Source organism: Osmerus eperlanus, chromosome 25 (assembly GCF_963692335.1).
Source record: "Osmerus eperlanus chromosome 25, fOsmEpe2.1, whole genome shotgun sequence".
Classification (NCBI taxonomy): domain Eukaryota; kingdom Metazoa; phylum Chordata; class Actinopteri; order Osmeriformes; family Osmeridae; genus Osmerus; species Osmerus eperlanus.
The window spans coordinates 1,235,562-1,260,523 of record NC_085042.1 but is presented as its reverse complement, the minus strand read 5'-3'; the positions used below and the strand labels follow the sequence as shown (position 1 = coordinate 1,260,523).

Sequence of the window (24,962 nt, the reverse complement as noted above, 5' to 3'; positions counted from 1 at the left end):
GTCGGTCACGGTCGGTCATGGAATGCAAAGCTATGGTGCTATATAAAACTGCGTTGTCGCTCTTTAAGGACCTTATATGTTTGAGCCGTCTAATTCAAAATCACCTTAAATTAATTGAGTTGAACTATTATAGTTAGAATAGTTTGCATAACATTACATTAGCTAACACATGCAAAGTTTGCCGATGCTCCTCACAATGCTTGCTCTGCTTAGCTAATTTAGATAGTGCCATATTGTTTTATATATAAAGTTAGTTATCTAACGTCACTGTGTCCAATCCCGACCGCCGTAAACTCCTATTGTCCAAACGGGGTTTGGACACTCAGTTTCCGGTCTTTTTGCCAGCATTTTCTTTTGCGATCGCCAGCAAAGTGTAAGTAGTATTATTTTAGGCATACCAAACAATCTATGTGTCAAATATATGTCAATCTACGTCCATATATATGTCAATCTACGTCCATATATGTCATGAACATATATGGACGTTAACATTTCTAAATAATATAGGAAAGTTACTTTGGCCGAAAGACCACTCGGCGACACTCGGGCGACGCTTGGGCGACGATCTTTACTCTGACAAGTGTGTCTGTGTTGTCATCGTACTGCTACTATATGGGTTAGCATATGAGTGTATTTCAACGCTAGCTTAACACTACTTTGTCTAGCCAATGAAAATACACGATCATGTGTGACGTGATCTGTAGTCGAGGGGAGGAAGGGATGTGGGGCTAGCAAACTTTGAGAAGAGTTCAACAAAACATCCAGCAGGTGGTGGTATACAGTCAAATTGAGAATTTATCGTATAGTTTGGAGATGTTGAAGCGTGATATCTTATTGTGGAGGACATAACTACGTCCTCGGTTATGTTGACAGCATTGATGGTCAGTTTGGTGACCTTGGATCAAGTTAATATCCCCGTAAAAACAGCAGCGGCGAGTGTTTACTACGAGGATAGAAGTGCGGTCGGGTTTGGACAAGGGTAGCGCACGGCTAATTTACCCGCTCCAGCGTCTTTTTACCGGCTCTAGTAAAGGCTAAGCTAACTCTAAATTTTTTAACAATATTTAGCTCGAAAGGTAAGAAGTTAAAGCTTAACGTGAAATCAGTAAATCAGCTGAAAACGTGATACGATAATTTTTATCAATATTTGAAGTGGCATTTTATCAGAATGTTAGCTAAAAACCGGTCGGGATTGGACACAGTGACGTTAGCTAGCTAATTGCAAAAGGCTACATAGAGGCAAGCTTAGCTCGAATTGTTCAACTATTTGGTTTGCCTCTTGCTCTTTACAGTTGCATGCAGTGCAAATTCGTCGCATCCAGTCAAGAAGTTCTTTGAAGAAATCCCGGACTGCGGCATGGCACACTGACCCAGAATCTTACTTTCTGGAACCTTGTGACTCCACATTAATTGGAGTGCTGAAGTTTAAAAACACAAACACAGCTTTGAGATGGATCCCAAGCCACGGTGGACAGCAAAAAAAGGACCAATAAAGGTTAGATCATTTTTTGTATGTCACAAAGACTGTACTAGTATAAATGCCATAATTTCATCACAATATCACTTGTCTTAAACTGTGCATAGAGACTACTTTTCCTCCTCTGCCACGACCACAACCAGTGACTGCAACATCCCATTGTTGGACAGATTATCCTACCACCGTCACACGGCCTAGCAATGTGTCCCTGGGAAATGATGGTAAAGTAATGAATGACCGTTTATAACAGTGACAATAATTGTATGAGCCATGGCAACCCTAAAGGCTATGTTTTGAAGCAAAAGCATGACTTAAAACTTTTGCCTCACCAGATGCCATACCCCTAGGTGTCAACTCTGGTCTGGTGGAGGAGAACCCATTGGGGGCCCAGAACAATAGCTGGCAGACAGGCAAGTGCAAATATAAGACACTCAAGAAAATACTCAAAGCTTTTCAATAGCATATAGCAAATAACAATAATAACAATAATAGCAATAACAAATGTTGTCATACTAATGCTTTGTATATACCCATTCAATGTTACAGCTAATCTAGAAGCACCACAGTGTATGCCAATCATTCAAACTCTTGTAAACTAGTTTTACTTGTCTTTAATGACAGACACATTACAGGTTATGCTCCGGAAGATGGAGACATTGAAGGAGAACCAGCGAGAGGCTCTCCTATTCAGGCGACTACAGGGCAGACACCCTGAAGAGGTGCCAGTGATGGACCTACAGGTAGCCCAAACACAGGCTGAACTCCAAGACCTTGAGGAGCGCCTTAAGGTGCTGGAGTTCCGAAAGAGAGTGGTAGGTGTTTGGAGATGCTATGAACTATGGCTTACACGCAGCATTCAACGTTCAAATTGGTGCTGACAATAAGTTCATGACTTGTAATTGCAGACTCTGTGATGAAGTGGAAGACGGGACTGGGAGAGAAGGCTGTGGAGCTCCTCATAGCGGAGACACTCAAACACGCCCCGGCAGCCCATTTAAAGCAAGCCAGGTGAATGAATCATGATTGCAGCTTCCATATCCAACCTTCCACATGGTTATGTGACAAAAAAACTTGAATCACATAATATTTTTTTTATGATGTATATTATTTTAGATGTGATTTTTTATGACTTGTATAGCCCCTTTCACACGTGCAATTATGTTGACAGGACACTAACTTATTTTGTGGTTGATTGTCAGGGCCAACAGACAGGACCTGTAGCGGGGACTGGCAGAAGATTTTAATTCACTGTTTGGCACTTTGTTTGAAATAAAATGACTGAATGTTACATGGAAATGCTGCCTCGTTTATGATTAGCTTGAGTTAGGCTACACATCACACAAACATACTCCTCCTAAAGTTGGCTACCATGTAGCCTATTATACAAAAACAAGTAGCATTTTGGGCAAATGAGGTCTGCATATGAACCTCCCCAATATAAGCAGTAGAATCAATTATCTGTTTGTAAACATTCGGGATGCACGCGCAATGTGGTTGCAGAAAACCGGGAAAGGATAGCCTTTATAATGGCTAGAGAAGTACACGGATTATACAAATAGTTCGATTTAAAAATACCGAAAAGGTTGAGGAGGAAAGGCTTTAAGAGAGAAAGCGATTCCCCATTGATCTGTCACATCTGAATTTTGATTTGGGTTACGAAAGTCTTGAAATTTGAGTGAGAATGTCGCCCGGTAGACTGCATAGTCTTAGGCGGCAGCCATGTCTTCACGTCATGTCACAAAGTTCATAATTTTACAGTTTTACAGCCAATTCTACACCTAAAAAGTCGAGCAGGGCAGCTTTCAAAAGATATGGGAATTCTGCTTTTAGCCAGCTGGTCCGATTATTTTTGTGATTTGTGTAAAACTGGCAATCTGAGTGAGACTGCGTCCCCGTTACACTGTTTTGACGTCCTTAGCCTCAGTCAGACTCGGGTCGCTCACTGGCAGTGTGCACAATGTTGTATTTCACTCCATTCTACACTATAAACGTCAGGGAGGACTGCCTTTTGTAGATACAAGCCTGCTGAAGATAGCCAGGATCTCGGATTTCTTTAACCGAGCCTGTTTCATTCGTCATTTGCCTGAGAAAGCAACCTCCGTTAGCCAGGCTAGTTTTGCCCGATCACTTGGTCAGGCTATTTAAAGGTATCGGGGTCAAGTGACTTTTGTGCATGGACAAATGAAACGTAAATGTACTTGTCCAAAGGACAAGTGCCTCAAAAAGTTAATGTCAGGCCCTGAAATCCAGTGGCCAGAGATATATGATGACCTGATCGACACTCCAAGTGTATTATACCCGGGAGAAGTTCGTCTTTTGCCTCTGACATGCGCAGTTGACCATGCTTGACAGTCGTGTGACGTAGGGTGATAATTGGTCTATTATCACCCACCCTACGTCACACGACTGTCACGCATGCTCAACTGTGCATGTCGGACGCAAAAGACGAATTTCTTCCGGGTATAATTTTCAGAAGAAATATCTATGACTAAAACTGCCAAAAACCCATACTGGAATGTTGGGCTCCTAAACATCAGATCCCTATCCACAAAGGCCGTTTTGATTAATGATCTGATGTCTGAATGCAGCCCTGACCTGATTGGACTCACTGAAACCTGGTTAAAACCTGACGAATATGAAGCATCGCCTCCGGATTTCGCGTACTCACACATTCCTCGTGTCTCAAAGAAAGGTGGTGGTGTTGCTATGATATATGAAGCTAGCTTCAACCTCAGCCTAAAATCTATGAACACCTTTAAAACATTTGAAATAATTTGCATGAAACCACCAACCACTTTAAAGAGGAGTAATGCTACTACTCCTGCCCCCCCTACCTCATTTTGTATAGTCACTCTATACCGGCCCCCTGGCCCATACTCCCTCTTCCTAGAGGAATTTGCAGATTTTAGTGCTGATCTTGTGACATATACTGATAACATCTTAATTATGGGTGATTTTAACATTCATGTGGATGACCCAAATGATCCTTTAAGTAAGGCCCTTACTGCTCTAATAGATTCCACAGGTCTCACACAGGTGGTTTCCAAACCTACCCATCTGCACTCGCATACATTTGATTTAGTTCTCACACGGGGAATTGTGATTACTGACATCACTGTCCACCCCCACAATCCTATATTATCAGACCATTGCCTGGTTACCTTCAAAATGGACCTCTGCCAGAGCCTTAGAGGCAGTCAGAACATTTCTACTAGCCGTTACATATCCCCAAACACAGCTCTAGAACTGTCTAGTATTCTACCCGCTGCACTAAAAGCACTTAACAATCCAAATAAATCATTACATGATAAAACTAGAGATCTGAATTTGGTTCTTCAGCTATCACTAGACTATGTTGCCCCTCTCAAACCTAAGAAAAGAAAATATAAGAAATTGGCTCCATGGTATTCAGAGGAAACCCGTACTCTCAAAAAGTCCACTAGAAAATTAGAACGTAAGTGGCGTACCACTAAATTTGAGGTTTTCCGCCTGGCCTGGAAGGACAGCCTAATGGAGTACAAGAAAGTCCTCATCAGGTCCAGATCTGAATACTTCTATAAGTTGACTATTTGATACCGTTGCAAAACTCACTAAGAAAAGTACACATGGTGTTAGTACAGATCTCTCTCCCAATGACTTCCTAGAATTCTTTGACCAAAAAATCTATGCAATAAGGGACAAACTACAGGCTAGCCCTGGAGGAATAGCCATGAACACTGAATTTTCCTCTATACCAAGCATGCTGCATGTTGAGGCTCTCACTCACTTTAACCCTATTTCTATGGAAGCGTTCATAAAGCTGATAGATTTATCGAAACCCACCAGTTGCCTTCTCGATACCCTCCCTGCCAAACTTCGTAAGGAACTTCTCCCTATTATTGGACCACCCATGCTTAGTATTATTAATGAATCTATCGTAACCGGCCAAGTCCCTGACGATTTTAAACAAGCAATTATGAAGCCCCTTCTCAAAAAACCAAACCTGGATCCAGGTTGTCTTAGCAACTACAAACCAATTTCAAATTTGCCATTTCTATCAATTTGAATTTGAAAAAGCTGTGGTACAACAGCTCACTGAGCACCTCTCCTTAAATCAGCTTTATGAACCTCTCCAGTCTGGATTTCGTCTTCACCACAGCACTGAAACTGCATTAGCCAAGGTAGTCATCGATCTACTATTAGCATCTGATGCAGGCTCTATCTCTGTCCTGGTTCTCCTAGACCTAAGTGCAGCTTTTGATACTGTGGATCATGAGATTCTCCTGGAACGTATGGTGAACTATGTTGGGATTTATGGTACTTCACTTCAGTGGTTTAGATCGTATCTATCTGACAGATCACAATTTGTCCACTATGATGGCTGCTCATCCAGGAGTCAATTCTATGACTGTTAAATGTAAGTGTGTGTATGTACTTTCTATGTAAACCTGGGGTGTGTGTTTGTTTGTGTGTATCACATGTAACTTTTACATGTAACATCTAGATTTTACAAATAAAGTAAACCTGTTACTGTATGTTGTTATTGTTATAGTTTCCGTTACTAGTTGATGACAATGGGGGACGGGGCATTCTCACCCTTACTATATAAATATAACTTATTTTAGAGTTCTCTGCCCTGGAACAGAGTTCATGTTCCAACCGAGGGGGGCTGGCACTGTCTTAGTGTCTAGGGCTGCATCAAATACCCTTTTTTGCTCTGCTAAATTGCTGCATTAGTCCACACTTGAACGGTGGGGATCTCATTCTAAGGCCACGTTTACACATAGCCGGGTATTTACAGAAACAAATATTTCTGCCCCTCCGTTTAAAAAAATAACGATCATTAAAAGTTCATTTAAAAAAATGTTTCTGTTTACATTAACCCGCATAAATACGCCCCGAGCGCTATCATAACTATGACAAACCTGTAGGCAGCAGTGTAAAGAGAAGGATAAAGCCGTGCAAACCAATCAGAATTCTCAAAATCAACAACAACTACGAATAACACGATCAACTTCCTTTTCATTTCAAAAGTAAATATGGCGCGAGGTTCATTTGTTTGGATGATTCACAAATAAATGTAACGCTTTGCACAAATGTATTTCGTGATTCATAAATGTAACGCGATTCACAAATAAATGACCCCATTACATTACTACAAACATAGGACGCTCACAACGTGATGCATTTTTAGTCGCATACTGTGACGTTTGAGAACCTAAAACTCTGTTTAACCTAGTGCACACGCCAACACAAAAACAGAGTTTTCAGAAATCTCCTCTTTGGCCGGAGTTTTTAGAAATGATCGTTTTCCATGATAAAACCTCAGTTTTCGTGTAAATGAAAGGCCATACTGCATGAAAATATATGCGTTTTTCCTCCGTGTAAACGGGGCCTAAATATGACTTTAACTGTTAGCTGCTCCTGGCCTTCTCTGATCGCTGCTCTCCCCTCTCTGTCCCCCCTCCACACATCCCCTTTGGTGTGGGGGGTTTGAGCGGTCAGCACCTGCCTGGTCGTCGGTCTGCCAACGCTGGACCTGGTCGCCAACCGGAAACAAGTCTCCATGACGGGCAACAGCGAGTTTCCCGGTCCCTTCCTACATCTACCAAGTTGAATAATGGATTTTGGTGTTTCAAAACCCATTGACACTTCCCTGCTGTATGACTATGTTAAGCCTGTGTTCTGCTCCTCTCTTTCACCAACCGTCTCTGGAGGAGGGGATCCTTCACTGAATTGCTCCTCCCAAGGTTTCTTCAATTTGTTCTCCTGTAGTGAGTTCTGGGAGTTTTTCCTTGTCTTCCCTGAGGGTTTAGGTTGGTTGAGGGACAGTTCTATGGGCGTATGTGAAGCGCTCTGTGACATGCTTGCGTGTAAAAAGGGCTATACAAATAAATGTTGTTTTGATATAATACACTTGGAGTGTCGATTAGGTCATCATATATCTCTGGCCACTGGATTTCAGGGCTTGACATTAACTTTTTGAGGCACTTGTCCTTTGGACAAGTACATTTACGTTTCATTTGTCCATGCAAAAAAATAAAATAATTGACCCCGATACCTTTAAATAGCCTAACCAAGTGATCGGGCAAAACTAGTGTGGCTAACGGAGGTCACTTTCTCAGGCAAATGATGAATGAAACAGGCTCGGTTAAAGAAATCCGAGATGCTGGCTATCTTCAGCAAGCTTGTATCTACAAAAGGCAGTCCTCCCTGACGTTTATTTACATTTAGTCATTTAGCAGACGCTCTTATCCAGAGCGACTTACAGTAAGTACAGGGACATTCCCCCCGAAGCAAGTAGGGTGAAGTGCCTTGCCCAAGGACACAACGTCATTTGGCACGGCTGGGAATCGAACTGGCAGCCTTCAGATTACTAGCCCGACTCCCTCACCGCTCAGCCATCTGACTCCTTTTATAGTGTAGAATGGAGTGAAATACAACATTGTGCACACTGCCAGTGAGCGACCTGAGTCTGACTGAGGCTAAAAACGTCAAAACAGTGTAACGGGGACGCAGTCTCACTCAGATTGCCAGTTTTACACAAATCACAAAAATAATTGGACCAGCTGGCTAAAAGCAGAATTCCCATATCTCTTGAAAGCTGCCCTGCTCGACTTTTTAGGTGTAGAATTGACTGTAAAACTGTAAAATTAACTGTAAAATAATAATCACGTGAAGACATGGCTGCCGCCTAAGACTCTGCGGTCTACCGGGCGACATTCTCATTCAAATTTCAAGACTTTCGTAACCCAAATCAAAATTCTGATGTGACAGATCAATGGGGAATCGCTTTCTCTCTTAAAGATCCTGTAAAGTCAATTCCATGATTTGCTTCTCAGTACATTATATACGTGTGAAATGAGTTCCTGAAAGCATGTGCAAAGCGCTAAAACTTGAATGCACCGAAATGTGTAGATAGACCGTAGAACAGTTTCTCTTCCTTTTTCAGATCAGGTTTTAATGGGCGGGGCCAAAAAGTTACCCATCTACGTCATTTCGACCCATCTACGTCAGATCACTGACTGCTGTACTGTTATTGGAGCCTACATCAGCTAGCTAGCTAGCTTCAGGATGTCTCCCTCCACCCGCAACTGCATCTTCCCGGGATGCAAAAACTTCAGCTGCAACACTATTTAATTTCCCTATTGATGAGGAAAAAGGAAAAATAGGTGGATTGATTTAGTGAAGAGCCACGCTGATGGAAAGCTTCGGATAAACTCCAACAGCCGCCTCTGCAGTGGATAAGAGAGTCTGCTAAATGACTAAATGCAGTGACCATTTCACGGCGGATAGTTTTAACATGGACCAGAGACAGACGGGGTTCGCGGACACACGGCTTCTCTTGCAGCGTGGAGCCGTACCGAGCATCGCCCTCCTGGCCGTTCCTCCTCCGGTCGCACCTGGACAATCCACCGCCGCCAGCAGTTCATCACTCTGTTCTGTGTGCTTGTTATAGTTATACTAGATAACTTTTCCAGAGGTAACTCTGCTATGAGTTAGTGCAAACCGCTAAATTGATATTAGGCTACTCGGTGTAGAATGATGGTATTTTGGTGAAATCTCGATGAACTGCTGGCGGCGGTGGATTGTCCAGGTGCGACCGGAGGAGGAACCAAAATTCACCAAAACACCTTAAGTGTTTCTACGTATTCATATTCTTATTATACATCTTCTTCTGCCATGGGAGTCTATGGCAGCCCCTAGAACCGTATTGTCAGAAGTTGTGAAATTTGGCAAACTCTTTGGGACCAGTCCCCTCATCAATTTCACCAAGTTTCATGTCTCCATTTCAAACCCTCTAGCGCCACCAATGGGTCAAAGTTGAAGGTGTGTTTACACACTTTACTTTTGAACCACATGTCTCATTTTCGAAAATGAGGTATCATTGTATTCCCTGGATCAAGACGAGTCCAACGCACTCTATGACCTCATACCCAGTTATATAGATTCTCCGCCATTTTGAATGTTAAGGAAAAGCGCTGCAAAAGCACTGCATACTATTCTATATTTTCTTTTAAAACATAATTATTCATAAGTATGCAGTGGCATAACGACATCTCTGACGTTGATAACAAACCAAACCGTTTAAAAATCGGTTGAAAATTGAGCAAGTTATGGTCATTTAAAAAGTACATGTAGCACCAACACAACGTTATTGGTGAGTGAGTTGACTGTAGCAAGATGGCCACCATGTGCGGACGTTCGACTCCGTTGTCCGGCAACGCGGACGAGACATCTAGCCTTTATATATATCTATGGGGAGAATCGCCACTCTCGGGAAACTTCCAGGTTCTGAACTGGTTGCAGTTCCATATAAGGGTGCTAACGAGCGAGTGCAGAATGAATCGAGGTCTATGGAGCTATACCCCTCAAAATCAACTTTTCTCAGGATATCATTTTTTGTCTAGTAATTTGAATTCTGAATACAAAAGGGGAGGCAAAAAAAATACACACTGCTGGCTGTTAGATTTTTTTAAAGTCGCCTTTCTGTTCTAAAAAGCCTTGGAAAATGTCATTGACGTCATACACATCGTACGACCAGAGCTACTGCTTTACGGCAAGCTCTGGTCACTTCCTTTTTTCTCTCAAGGCATCGACAACACAGCTGACAGGTTAGGCTTTCCCTGTCAATACACATGCTAGAAAGAGTTTTGGCTTGCTAATGTTGTTGCTAATGTTGCTAATGCTCTGACATTTTGATTCCGCTTCGGATGCCATCAAGCGGGAGCTCTGGTCGTATCAGTCCTTCACTAACCAATCAGCATTCATTAGCAGAATGCTAGCGTGTTATGGGCAACAACGACTCACCCTGTAAGAAATCAAAAGCACATAAGTACTCGTTCATTCAACTTTCGACCTATAATCCATGTTGAACATGCAAAAACTACAATAAAAAAGGAGATTTCTCAACGACAATCAGGCGAAAGAGACACATTTAGCCGTTTAGCTCCATAGACTCCCATTCAACATGCACTTGCTCGCGATCACCCTCTGGTGGAACTGCAGCCAAATTCGGTACAATGGGGCTTAATAGGGAGTGGCAAGGCTCTCCTTAACCCTTGTGTTATCTTCGGGTCATTCTGACCCATCAGTCATTGTGACCCACCGTCGTATTGCGACAAATTTACCTCATACAAAAACAAAGTGAAGCATTTTCTTTTAACTGTCGGGCTGTCTCAGACCCCCCACATTGGAATGGTTAAAAGAAAATTATTTGTATTTGTTTTTGTATTGGGTAAAATTGGGTAAACACAACGATGGTTCGTTATGAACCTTTGGGTCATGTGACCCGAAGGCAGCACGAGGGTTAAACAGGCTCTGCTCGTGGTTACGGACTGGCAACGTCACAAGATTACGTTGCGGTTAAGTTCTGGCGCCCTTTACTTGTACGGACTTTGGCGACGTTGCGGCAACGTATGTTTGGTCATCGAATGACGTTGCGGCAACGTAACTGTTAGCTGGGAAGGCATATTTTGCTTAGGCCTATACACTCGTGATTGTAGCCTCTACGTCACCTTGGTTTTATTCATATTCGACATGATACAAAGTAAATATCAGTTGGTGCCTATTTCAAGTTGTAGTATCAGTTAACAAGTAAATGAGTTGTACAAACTGCATCTCGTGAAGAAAGTGCCAACAACTGAGCAAGAGATGGTGTAGGCCTACTTAGGGTAGAAGAATAAAGGCTAACCTTGAAAAAGATTTACTGGAACACCAGTTACAGGAGGGTGCATGGTCACAGGTTATGTAAATTGTAGGAACAATAGCAATAAAAATACTCATTGTTGGATTTCTATTTGTAGGCAATGAAGAAGACCAAATCCAATTTCAATTATTTGTCTTTATTTCAGTGCCAACAAGCATTTGGCCGGTTCTGAGGGCACGTCCACGGTGTGTAACATTAGCGATGTAAGGGCTGAGAATTCTGCTAAAATAAATTACAGATTGTGATGGGAAACGGTAACGTTAACTTAGGTATTCATCAGGGAATTAAAGCACATCGAATCGCAGTCATAAAATCCTCTCCCGGCGTATAACTAAGCGAATTCAATTTTGTTTGAGATTGCTCGGCTGAACCAGGAAAGGATATCCCATGTCTGCCAATGCTATCGGGCTCATAAAGTGGGAGGGGATATGTAGAAACACATAATTTGTAATGGAAAACCTGCTAGCGAGCAGGTTAGGTTCACAGAGTAAGTTACAATGGACAGTGACCAAAAGTTTTCGTTACCTCTATTTCTGGAACAGAAAACCCGGAGTATGCCTCTTTTCAGGGTTAACTAACTCAAAGTTTTCACTAAACCTGCTACCTGGAATACCCCCCAGGGCTTCGGGGTCAAGCTGTATCAACATTAACATGCAAAGTAATCTAATTATAAAGGTAGGAATCTCTGTCTGTGGGTGTCTGTGGCTCGATTATCTTGAGAACCCTGCACTGTAAGAAGTTGAAATTTGCTCAGGACTCAAGGACATGCAGTGACACATGGTGATATTGGTTGGATGAGCAGTTTGTGAGAAATAAATATGTAAATGAATTCACAGCCATGTGGAGCTGCATTAAGTGATGGAGCCATTGATCTCGCCAGAACAAAATATACATGCGTTCTCTGCCAATGGGCACTGCACTTGCATTTGCCTCCAACGGGTGCTGCCAATGGGCACTGAACTAGCTAGTAACTGTTTTTTCAGAAAAAGTCAATATGCTTGCTCCAAAATGCAGCACAGCAACATACACATGCATACACAAACACTCACAAAGAAGTGTAAACACAGGATGTGACACACCTGGTCTCAGAGCTGTACATGCTACATTTCACCAAATCAAACATCTTGTGGAGAACCTCTGAACAGTAGAACGCTCTCCGTCTGGACAACCTCTGAACAGTAGAATGTTCTTTCTCTGGGACCAGAGGAACTGCAGCTCACACTCGTTATATCTTCTCCGGGTGATGAATGATGAGCTCACACATACATCAAGAGCCCGCCTTCAGAAAGGGTATCCCTCATCCCTCTCTCCACTCATTCAGCAGACCTCTGTCATGCCTCTCGCCATCAGGCTTTTTCTTCTTTCCTTCTTCCCTCTTATAAAAGATTGCCAGTCAGTTATCACCTCCGTCACCTCTAGTTTCATTACACTGGATATGATTGGCCAACGCCCATGCAGGGGAAATGCAGGTTTGACAGGCTCCCATTGGTCCAGACAGCTCTCAGGCTGGAAGGCGGGGCTCAATCTTGAGGGACAAATCATAGAGAGTGTCCTCATCCATGATCAGAGTCTTATCCAGGAGATATTGGGTAACCTGGAAAAGAGGAAGGAGATTTGCGTGTTTTTTTATGCATACAATACAGGGTTGCCACCGCATGTGTGTGTGTATGTGTGCAAGCGTGCATGAATGTGTCTTACCTTAGGTTGGTGTTCTATCCTGTAGGGTGTCTGCTGAAACTGACGTATCTCTCTAATAATGTGGGAAATCTGAACACACACACCACCAAGTATCAGTAGTGCATCAATTACGGTTCGATTCCCCGCCATGCAAAATGACATTGTGTCCTTGGGCAAGGCACTTCACCCTACTTGCCTCGGGGGAATGTCCCTGTACTTACTGTAAGTTGCTCTGGATAAGAGCGTCTGCTAAAGGACTAAATGTAAATGTAATTACAGTGTTAGTGGGCCTGTGTCTGTGTATATGTGGTATTGTCTGTGTGTGTGCATACGGGGTGTTTCTGTGTGCGCACAGTTTTTTTTTGTGTTTGTGTGCATGTGTGTCTTTACCTGGTCACGTGTATGGATATGCATGCCTGTGTGTGTGCATGAGACCTGCGTGTGTCTGTGTGTGTTACCATCCTCATCTTGGAGAAGTTGACCAGGCCTTCCTCAGTGATGTTGGGGGTCCCCTCCTCAATGAAGGCCAGGTCTGTCAGATACATCCCCAGGTATGGCACACAGGGGGGGTTGCAGCTGGGGGGAGTACATTCAATATTGTGTTCTCGTGTGTCATCGTCGGTCAGGTGTAATGTGTCAGACGTGGTGTGTGTCAAGTGTCATGTATCATTTGTCATGTGTGTGATTTGTGTCATGTTTGATGTGTTGTGTGGGATGTGTCTCACTTCTTGAGAGTCTCTCTCAGGTTTTTGAACCTCCCCTCAGATGAAATAGTCTTCTGCAGCTTGTCCATCAGGGCCTTAGTCTGGAGGACCAAACAACCAACAAACAAGCATCAATGCTATAACTGTACACATAACCATTGTTTAACCAAGTTTTCCACTGTTCTAAATCATAGAATTGTTATTGGGTGTGCTCAAGCCTTCGGCGAGCACAACCATTGTTCTCTCTCATATATATTTCTTTATTGGTGGCCAAGCAGCGAAGCTGCGAAGCCACCTTAAGTGTTTCTACCTATTCTTCTTATGAGGATTCCTCCGTTAGGAGGAAACCTATTGTTATTGTTAGTTTTATTATTATTGGGTGTGCTCACACCTTCGGCAAGCACAACCATTGTTCGCTCACATATATATTATTATTATTTATTTTTGCCCCCCTAAGGATCCGTCAAAATTTGGACTACATAGACAACGTTGGTGTCCAAAGTTTAGTCTTGGTAGCGATTGAGTTGCTTGTATTTTTATTTATGTTCCGTTGCATGGTTTAAGTTGAAATTACGTTTTTGTGGCGAAAAGTGAAGCTAACGGTGGCTAACTTGCTAGCCACAGTCACTGACGTTACTAATGTCACGAAAACACGCGAGACTACCTCTAGCCGAAAATTAGTTTAGCAAACTTTAGCAGCTTGTTAACTTCTGGGAGATAGCTAGGCTAACTATAGCTTTACTGCAAGGCAGCTGCAGAAACGCCACAAGCAAAGAGGCCAGGGTGATAACTATTTACTCATTTTACTTTGTGATGAAACACGATTGTGAAGAGTAATGTACAATATAAGCTGATATTATTAAGGAGGTACATCTACTTTCGGAAACAGTAGTTTACTATTTTGCTGAAGCATTAGCATCATGACATTAGCGTACAACACATACAAGACATACTACAGCGGTCTATGATGCATCTGTTTTCAAACGTTAAAATAAACATTCCTCACAAATACATTTGAGTTTGTAGGATTTATTATGACATTAGCTTACAAGTAAACGATTTGTTGGTGAAATTATCATTACCTGTGGTTTCAAACCAGTGTAGCTCACTGCAAAGCTGTAGCCTACGCGAGACATAGTAGCTAACAAAAACATATCCACAGCTGCGACAGAACAGAACATGTTTGGCACTCCCTTTACTTAAATCAAAAGTATTTCAATAGGTGAAAATCTGACTACTAACCTGAACTTCATTGCCACAGCCTAAACTTTGTCAATCTGTTCATGAAAATAATGAATTTCAGCCTAACGCCTGGGACACACGGCCTGCGATCGTCTGCGATCTGCTGCGACGCGCCTGGAAGCGCCTCCTTTTTTCTTTCGGCGCCCATGTTATCAAATGGGACCGACCACACTGGCTGCGAAGCGCCGCAATCGCCTGCGATCGTTTCGGGAGCTGGTCGAATTTTTTCGTGAGACGCTTGCGAAATCGGCTGCAGGATGATGAAATACACCATATTAGTTGATATATTTGAATAAAAAAACATGTTATTAAGATTTTACTCCATTAATTGTAGACTACAGTGAACATTTGTAAAGTTGTAGACTTTATAGACCAATTATCACCCTACGTCACACAACTGTCAAGCATGCTCAACTGCGCATGTCGGCTGCAAAAGACGAACTTGGCCCAGGTATAATGCACTTGGAGTGTCGATCAGGTCATCATATATCTCCTGCCACTGGATTTCAGAGCTTGACATTAACTTTTTGAGGCACTTTTCCTTTGGACAAGTACATTTAAGGTTCATTTGTCCATGCAAAAAAGTTACTTGACCCCCGATACCTTTAAATAGCCTGACCAAGTGATAGGGCAAAACTAGCCTGGCTAACGGAGGTCACTTTCTCAGGCAAATGACGAATGAAACAGGCTCGGTTAAAGAAATCCGAGATGCTGGCTATTTTCAGCAGGCTCGTATCTACAAAAGGCAGTCCTCCCTGACGTTTAAAGTGTAGAATGGAGTGAAATACAACATTGTGCACAACACTGCCAGTGAGCGAAATAAGTCATGCCATTTCACCTCTAGGTGGCACTGCAATAAGCAAAAATCTGGCACCAATTATCTTCAGATCAAGCCTCACAAACGTTTTCACATGGTTTTTGACTTGAATTGACATCAAGCGTGGTACAGGTGTTCCAAAGAGGTCCACAAAAGGTTGTGTCATCTAACCGCTAGGGGGCGATCCCGTGTCTGACACATGTTAAGTTGTGATACCAGCTGAATTGATGCGGCCGCCATTTTGAATGAATGAATAAAACGTTTTTTCCCTACTCCTACAAAATGTATCCAATATTCACCAAATTTGGCACAGATTATCTTCAGCCCACAATCACCTTGACATGTCAAAATAGGACTGAATTACAGCTGTCTAAACTTGGGCCAAATATGACAACCGCTTGCCACAGGAAAAGCTTATAATTTTCCACAGTAACTGAACACGTTATTTTCCAGCACTGAGAATAGCTCACTAAGTTGGTGTCCTGGCAAGGGCAACGTAAGAGGTTCGAATCCAGCCAAAGCCAGCAAGCCTGTCATGTCACTGGTTATCTGTTTACACTATCAAACCTCACCTCGCTCTATCAAAATGATCTTAGATTTTTGAAACCGTTTATTTACAGCCAATCGAAAATGGCAGCAGAGCCACCAAACAGAAAGTTGTGTCATATCTGTTTCAGAACCATGTTCTAAAGAGGTCCACAAAAGGTCAAATCATTTAACCTCTAGGGGGCGCTGCAATAAGCAAAAATCTGTTTCAGCCAATAACTGTTGATTTGTTTGCCTTAAAGGTCCCATGGCTTGAAAATGTCACTTTATGAGGTTATTTAACATTAATATGAGTTCCCCTAGCCTGCCTTTGATCCCCCAGTGGCCAGACATTTTGATAAGTGTAAACCAAGCCATGGGTATTCTTCTCCGCCTTTGAGAAAATGAAAGCTCAAATTTAGTCATTTAGCAGACGCTCTTATCCAGAGCGACAAAAAGGTCCGATCTGGAATTTTCCCCTTATGTTGTCATAAGGGGAAAGGTTACCTCCCCTTTCTCTGCTCTGCCTGCCCAGATAATTTGGCCCGCCAATGAGAAAATGAGCTAAGAGGTTTTTCCTCAAGAGACATTATGGCTTGCAAACAACCGAAGCATGGCAGTTCGCCCCGCCTCTCTCCTCCTCATACAGACACAGAAATGGCACGTCCTAAGGAAAGCTCATTGTGGGACTGCTTGTAGTGGCTGTTATTCTGCACCAAGGCTGAATTTCGGGAAAGAGACTTCAGATACAGTACTAGGGGACCACTAAGGCTTAGGTATATAAAAGTATCCAAAAACAGCATGTCTTGGGACCTTTAATTAAGTGATTACTTTTTCTGGTGACATATTGGGAGATCCCATTGGTGAAACATGTCGACTTGCGATACCAGCCGAATTGTTGCGACCGCCAATTTAAATTCATGAATAAAAAGTCCAAGCCTTACAAAAGTTATCACATGGTTTTTAGATTTTCAAAACCGTTTGTACGTCGGCAACGAAGCCTCCAAAAAGGAAGCAAGGTAATTTCTAAGCAGATCTTTGCTGCATTGACCCCATCCTTGGTCTATGGACCCTGTTCTAAAGATGTCCAAAAAAGTTTGTGAATTTGACCTCTAGGGGGCGCTGCACTAAACACCGATTTTGCACTGGCCGTCTTCAGACCAACCATCACAAATGTTATCAAAAGTTTTTTAGATTTTTGAAACCATTTCCGTAGATGTCTAAAATGTTTTTTCATCATTTAACCTGCTTGGCCCCCTCATTGCTGCTTGCAACTATATTTTTATTTACGTTCCGTTGCACGGTTTAGGAGCTTACAATGTTTTTGTGGCAAAAAGTGCCTTGTGTGGCACAAGGGAACTCAGTGCTAGCCTAACGTCACAACGTCATCAGACGTTAGCAACAACGCATAGATAAGATGTTCTATCAGCGAGCCCTCAGCATTAGTACCCTAGCTAAAAATCTAGGAAAGTTGAGGCTACCTTTCGCTAGGTACCTACTTAATATCTTAATCTGCTAGACAACTAGACTTCTGCTGTGTGGGAATCGCAGGAGCTAACCAGTCGAAGGGCGTACAAAAATACAGGAGCACAACCCATAATTTCCCCAGAAATTGTACCCTCTCTAGTTCTTCACTTGAATACTGAGTAGATCCGGTGTGCACCTGCTTGCTGACTTTGGCCCATGTCTTCTTCAACCTGTAGATAGCGCTGCGGTTTAGGGCAGATGTGATCTCCAGGACACCATTGTAGTTGTTGAGGCAGCGGCAGATGTCGGCCACGGCCACCCACTTCTCTATGGAGCTGGCTCGGGAGCCCACATCTGTGTGGGTCATGATCTGAGACGCCACCAGGTTACTCATCTGGGTGGGGGAAAGCCGAGGAAAGAGAAAAATCAGAGAGGAGAGAGAGACCAGTGAAGAGAGAGATTGATGGAAAGGAAAAGAAAAATGAAGATCAAGACTGTTCAGTTTGTTTTCTTGTTCATGTCTACTGATGCTTTGGCAATATAAACAAAGTTTGTCAAGGTAGAGAGATATCCAGTTAGGTAATAACAGTGGAGCTGGTACAGAGGCACCTACTAACAGACAGACAGACAGGACCCACTGACAGACAGACAGGACGTACCGACAGACAGGACCTACTTATAGACAGATAGGAACTCACATCATTGAAGTGCTGACTGGTCTTCATGATGTAGGGTGTTCTCTCTGTCTTGTCCACCTTCATCCACCCCTGGCCCAGGAACTCCCTGACACACACACACACACACACACAGTCAACTAATGTTAAGTTCACAAGTACAAGGTATCACACCAGAAACCTAAAGGGACACATACACACACACACAAACACTGCATAGATCAGGGGTGGGGAACGTCCGGCCCACGGGCCGCATTCAGCAAAAAATCATTTGGTCCGGCCCGCCATGGCACTGCAGGAACCATATTATTAGGTGCATTATGCGTTGGCAGCAGCACTATTTTAATATCTCTCTGTTAGAGAGTCGCGTCCAGTCGCTTGAGGAAGAACGTATGCTAGTAACTTTAGATGCGACTGGCGCAACATCACTGGCAGGGAGTCCTAGCGCTAGGGAGGACTCAAGATTAGCCCCACCGGTTTCACCTTTGCAGCATGGTGGGAGTGGGACTCCTCAGACGTTAGTGATCGGTGACTCCAATGATGTTAGGCTAAGGCAGTCAGAGGTCACGAAGGTTAATATAGCTTGGGCATGTGACCTTGCCCAAAAGATGTGTCGGCATCGAGTAATAGTCTCTGGTCCACTACCTGTTAGGGGGACTGATGAGATCTACAGCAGACTTGTCTCTCTTAACCGCTGGTTGGCTCGCTTCTGTTCAGAACAGGGTTTAGGATTTGTAGATAACTGGTCTCGTTTCTGGGCCAAACCTGGCTTGTTGAAAAGTGACGGGCTCCATCCGAGCTGGAGAGGTGCTTTTCTATTGTCTAGGAATATTGAAGCTATTTTAGAGCAGGCCTGACACTCACTAGAACAAGCCGGGCCACAGTCTCTTAGAGAGTCTGATAGGTTTGTTGATAGGTATGTTGTGAGCTGTTGGGGGCCCGATAGCCTAGCTTGTAGTGTAGCCAGTGTGGTTGCTGATGTCGTTTTTCCCATTGAGACGGTGTCGGTCCCCCGCCCTTTCTCTAAATTTCGGCCTTCAAGTATTAGGAATTATACCAATTTAATATGTATTCAGCCTTGCTCCCCCGTTGCTCTTCCTACTAAGTTTTCTGATGACAGTGCCACCTTCTCAGAAGAATCATCTACGTCTAAAGCTGCCAAAAACCCATACTGGAATGTTGGGCTCCTAAACATCAGATCTCTATCCACAATTGGACTCAAATCCATTGGACTCACCGAAACCTGGTTAAAACCTGATGAATATTACCCCCTGAATGAAGCATCGCCTCCGGATTTTGCGTACTCACACATCCCTCGTGTATCAAAGAAAGGTGGTGGTGTTGATATGATATATAAAGCTAGCTTCAACCTCAGCCTAAAATCTGTAAATACCTTTAAATCATTTGAAATAATTTGCATGAAACCACCAACTACTTTAAAAAGGAATAATGCTACTACTCCTGCCCCTCCTCCCTCATTTTGTATAGTTTCTCTATACCGGCCCCCTGGCCCGTATTCCCTCTTCCTGGAGGAATTTGCAGATTTTAGTGCTGATCTTGTGACATATACTGATAACATCTTAATTATGGGTGATTTTAACATTCATGTGGATGACCCAAAAGAACCTTTAAGTAAGGCCTTTACTACTCTAATGTATTCCACAGGTCTCACTCAGGTGGTTTCCAAACCTACCCATCTTCACTCGAATACATTGGATTTAGTTCTCACGCGGGGAATCAGGATTAGTGACGTCATTGTCCACCCCCACAATCCTATATTATCAGACCATTGCCTGGTCACCTTCAAAATGGACCTCTGCCAGAGCCTTGGAGGCACTCAGAATATTTCTACTAGCCACTGCATAACCCCAAACACAGCTCTGGAACTGGCTAATATTCTACCCGCTGCACTAAAAGCACTTGACGTCCCAAATAAATCATTAAATACTAAAACGAGGGATCTGAATTTGGTTCTTCAGCTATCCCTAGACTCTGTTGCCCCTCTCAAACCAAGGAAAAGAAAGGACAAGAAACTGGCTTCATGGTATTCAGAGGAAACCCGCACTCTCAAGAGGTCCACTAGAAAACTAGAACATAAGTGGCATACCACTAAATTGGAGGTTTTCCGCCTGGCCTGGAAGGACAGCCTAATGGAGTACAAGCAAGTCCTCATCAGGTCCAGTTCAGAATATTTCTCTAGGTTGATTAGTAAGAACAAACACAACACTAAGTTCCTATTTGATACTGTTGCAAAACTCAATAAGTAAAGTACACTCTGTGTTAGTTCAGATCTCTCTCCCAATGATTTCTTAGATTTCTTTGACCAAACAATCTATGCAATAAGGGACCAAACTACAAACTCCCCTATACCAAGCATGCTGCATGTTGAGGCTCTCACTCACTTTAACCCTATTTCTATGGAAGCGTTCATCGAGCTGATAGACTCCTCGAAACCCACTAGCTGCCTTCTCGATCCCCTCCCTGCCAAACTCTGTAGGGAACTTCTCCCTATTATTGGACCACCTGTAACAGACGTGGTCTTGCAAGCTCCGTCAGAGGTATCGGGCAAATCGTCCCGCACTGGGTTCGAACTTACCACCTCTGGCTTCCCAAGCGCCACCACTACCAACTACGCCAACGAAAAGCTAGCAATTCGTTGATGCGGGTGGCCTGTTACATACCTGAGGAGTGAGTTTCACCGATACACACCGGCTACATTCACCCCTCAAACTCACTCCGGCCGGTTAGCTGATGCTAACCTAGCGATCCGGGTCACGGCACCAGTGTAACAGACGTGGTCTTGCAAGCTCCGTCAGAGGTATCGGGCAAATCGTCCCGCACTGGGTTCGAACTTACCACCTCTGGCTTCCCAAGCGCCACCACTACCAACTACGCCAACGAAAAGCTAGCAATTCGTTGATGCGGGTGGCCTGTTACATACCTGAGGAGTGAGTTTCACCGATACACACCGGCTACATACCCATGCTTAGTATTATTAATGAATCTATTGTAATTGGCCAAGTCCCCAACAATTTCAAACAAGCTATTATTAAGCCCCTTCTTAAAAAACCAAACCTGGATCCAGGTTGTCTTAGCAACTACAGGCCAATTTCAAATTTGCCATTTCTCTCCCAAATTTTAGAAAAGGCTGTGGCACAACAGCTCACTGAGCACCTCTCCTCAAATCAGCTTTATGAACCTCTCCAGTCTGGATTTCGTCTCCACCACAGCACTGAAACTGCATTAGCCAAGGTAGTCAATGATCTACTGTTAGCCTCTGACGCGGGTTCTATCTCTGTCCTGGTTCTTCTAGACCTAAGTGCTGCTTTTGACACGGTGGATCATGAGATTCTCTTGGAACGTATGGAGAACTATGTTGGGATTTCTGGTACGTCACTTCAGTGGTTTAGATCGTATCTATCTGATAGATCACAATATGTCCACTATGATGGCTGCTCATCCAGGAGCTCCACTGTAAAATACGGAGTACCACAGGGTTCAGTTCTAAGCCCTCTGTTATTTTCACTCTATATGCTGCCTTTAGGAAACATAGTTAGAAGCTCTGGGGTAAATTTTCACTGTTATGCAGATGACTCAGCTTTATATGTCTATAAAGTCTGGAGAATTTCCACATGCTATGGAAAAATGTGTTTCTAGGTTGAGAGCTTGGATGACTGCAAATTTCCTTCTTCTAAATTCGGATAAAACCGAGGTTAAAATTTTCGGTCCTAAAAAATATAGAAATAATTTTTTTGTTTGAGTACCATATTAAGCAAATTACCAGAACTGCATTTTTCCATCTACGTAATATTGCCAGAATACGAAAATTTCTCTCAAAGGATGATGCTGAAAAACTAATACATGCATTTGTTACGTCCCGATTGGACTATTGCAATGTGTTGTTCTCTGGCCTCCCAATTACCCACCTAAAAAATTTACAGCGGGTGCAAAATGCTGCTGCTAGACTATTGACCAGAACAAGAAAGTTTGATCACATAACATCTACTCTTGTCTTTCTACACTGGCTCCCTATCCAAGCCAGAGCTGACTTCAAAGTTCTACTACTAACCTACAAATCTCTGCATGGATTGGCACCACTGTACCTCTCCGGTCTCCTTGCACCCTATTGCCCCGCAAGGACACTTAGATCTCAAGATGCCGGCTATCTGGTGGTTCCCAAAATTAAGAAAAAAACAGCTGGAGGTAGGGCGTTCTCATATAGAGCACCTCTTATCTGGAACAAATTACCTGTCTCAATTAAGGAGTCCGATACTGTTTCGACATTTAAAATTAGGTTAAAAACGTTATTGTTTAGTCAATTCTACGACTGTTAAAGGTAAGTATGTTACTAGTTGGAGGCAACGGGGGACGGGTTGTTTCCATCCTTATTCTATAAGTATAACTTATTTTAGAGTTCTCTTCCCCTGGAACAGATTTCATGTTCCAAACGAGGGGGGCTGTCGCTGTCTTGGTGTTGCTGCACCAGTCCACACTTGACCGGTGGGGATCTCATTCTATTATGACTGTAACTGTTAGCTGCTCCTGGCATTCTCTAATCCCTGCTCTCCTCTCTCTGTCCCCCCCACACACACATCCCTTGTGGTGTGGGGGGTTTGAGTTGTCAGCACCTGCCTGGTCGTCGGTCGGCCAACGCTGGACCTGGTCGCGAGTCTCCCGGTCCTGTCCTACATCTATAAAGTTGAACAATGGATTTTGGTGTTTCAAAACCCATCGGGATATTTAGGATTCCTCCGTCAGGAGGAACCCTATTGTAATTGTTGGTATTATTAGGGTTCCTTCGGTAGGAGGGAACCTATTGTATTCGTTAGTTTTATTATTAGGGTTCCTCCGGTAGGAGGGAACCTATTGTATTCGTTAGTTTTATTATTATTATTATTAGGGGCCAAGCAGCGAAGCTGCGAGGCACGTATTTGTTAGTATTATTGGGTGTGCTTTGCCTTCGGCAGGGGCACAACCTTTGTTCTTTCACATATATCTTATTATTACTATTATTTTCCCACCCCTAAGGATCAGTCAATATTTGGACTACATAGACAACGTCGGTGTCGTCTTGGTCACGATTGCGTTGCTTCTATTGGGATTTACGTTCCGTTGCACGATTTAGGCTGAACTTAAGTTTTTGTGGCAAAAAGTGCCTTGTGTCAACAAAGGGTATCAGTGCTAGCCTACGTCACAACGTCAGCACACGTTAGCAACGACGCATGGATACAACATGCATAGATGATAGATGTGCTGTTGCACAGCGAGTATCGTGCCGTGGTGTACTAGCAGCATCATACATGTACATTTAAGCAAATAAAAACTTGAATGTACAGTAAGTAATGTAACATTAAATAATGTATTTAAACTCAAGCTTGTGTGGTGCGTCGCTGGCTTCAGTGGCACAGCCTAAACTTTATGTCAAAAGAAACGTTCTCATTTCCGGCGCTTTAAAACAATCCCTCACTCAGTGAAGTTTGGCTAGCCACCGCAACTAGCTTGCTCGTAGCAAACCTCTTTTGAACTAGCCAATTCTCCCTAAATAGATGTCAAGCTTATTTACGTTTTTGGGGGCATATTTTCAGTTAGCAGATGATACTCTTTGAATCGCGATTCCATCTGAAATACTGCCGGTGACAACGTTGTTACAGTAGTTTGTTTCAAAGGAGGTTCTTAATGAATTACGCAATATGAGTAGGCTAAATGCTTGAAAAATGTCACTAGAAGAGAAAAACTTAAGGGGACGGACCCACCTGCAATCGATGCAAGCAAGCAAACCCTACAATTTCCCCAGAAATTGTACCCTCTCTAGTTATTGGGTGTGCTTGCATTCGGCAAGAGCACAACCTTTGTTCTCTCACATATATATTATTGTGAGAATGCTGTTAAGCATAACCAATGCATAACCAATGGTACCTCAAAAATGAGGTACCATTGGATTCCCTGGAACAAGACGAGTTCAACACATCCTATGGCGTCAATTTCCGGTTATATAGATTTTCCGCCATTTCCGGTTTTATCAAAAACCTTTGAAAGCCTACTCCTTCTACAATTTTTGTCAAATCTTCTTTAAAATTATCAAAGATGATCTTCAGACCAAGCCCCACAAAATTTATCTATTTTTTTTTTTATCCTCACAACCGTTTGTTCCGTACAGCCAATCAAATTCAGCAGAAAAGCCGCCAAACAGGAAGTGAAGTCATATCTCAGCAAATCCTTGAGAAATCAACACCAAACTTGGTATGATGACTCGAAACCCTCTTCTGAGGATGTCTACACAATTGGTGTCATGTGATCACTGGGCGTGGCCGCAGGAAGCAAAAGTGTGTTTTGGCCAATAACTATTGATTTGTTTGCCTTTATTAAGTGTTTCCTTTGTCTCCTGATATGGGACATTGGGACATCCCGTGTGTGACACATGATAACTTGTGATAAAAGCCGCATTGATGCGGCCGCCATTTTGAATTCATTGAAAAACGTTTTTCTCCTACAATTTTTGTCATATATTCTTCAAAATGACCAGAGATGATCTTCAGACCAAGCCTCACAAAAGTTATCCCATGGCGTTTTGACTTTCTAAACTGTTTGTCCGGTACAGCCAATCAAAGCAACAAAACAGGAAGTTGGGTCAAATCTCAGCAAATCTTTGAGATATCACCACCAAAGTTGGTATATCGGTGGAAGACACTAC

At 43.1% G+C, this 24,962-nt stretch overlaps 1 protein-coding gene and 1 long non-coding RNA gene across 3 annotated transcripts in view; one reads left to right on the top strand and one right to left on the bottom strand.

The window, feature by feature from the left end:
- The first annotated feature begins 1,360 nt into the window (after nucleotides 1-1,360).
- On the top strand, nucleotides 1,361-1,890 carry LOC134012102 (uncharacterized). Its single transcript, XR_009928530.1, has 3 exons — nucleotides 1,361-1,495; nucleotides 1,585-1,698; nucleotides 1,810-1,890. It is a non-coding gene; the product is annotated as an uncharacterized LOC134012102 (long non-coding RNA).
- A 9,383-nt stretch (nucleotides 1,891-11,273) lies between these two features.
- rasgrf2b (Ras protein-specific guanine nucleotide-releasing factor 2b) overlaps nucleotides 11,274-24,962 on the bottom strand; it is a 70,975-nt gene continuing 57,286 nt past the window's right edge. For both annotated transcript variants that reach the window (XM_062451358.1, XM_062451357.1), the window contains 6 exons: nucleotides 18,296-18,380; nucleotides 17,794-17,991; nucleotides 13,568-13,647; nucleotides 13,301-13,418; nucleotides 12,864-12,932; nucleotides 11,274-12,759 (listed from right to left, as the gene is read on the bottom strand). In XM_062451358.1, coding sequence (XP_062307342.1) covers nucleotides 12,667-12,759; nucleotides 12,864-12,932; nucleotides 13,301-13,418; nucleotides 13,568-13,647; nucleotides 17,794-17,991; nucleotides 18,296-18,380 — 643 coding nt within the window. In that variant the 3' untranslated portion in view covers nucleotides 11,274-12,666. The remainder of the gene's footprint in view (nucleotides 12,760-12,863; nucleotides 12,933-13,300; nucleotides 13,419-13,567; nucleotides 13,648-17,793; nucleotides 17,992-18,295; nucleotides 18,381-24,962) is intronic.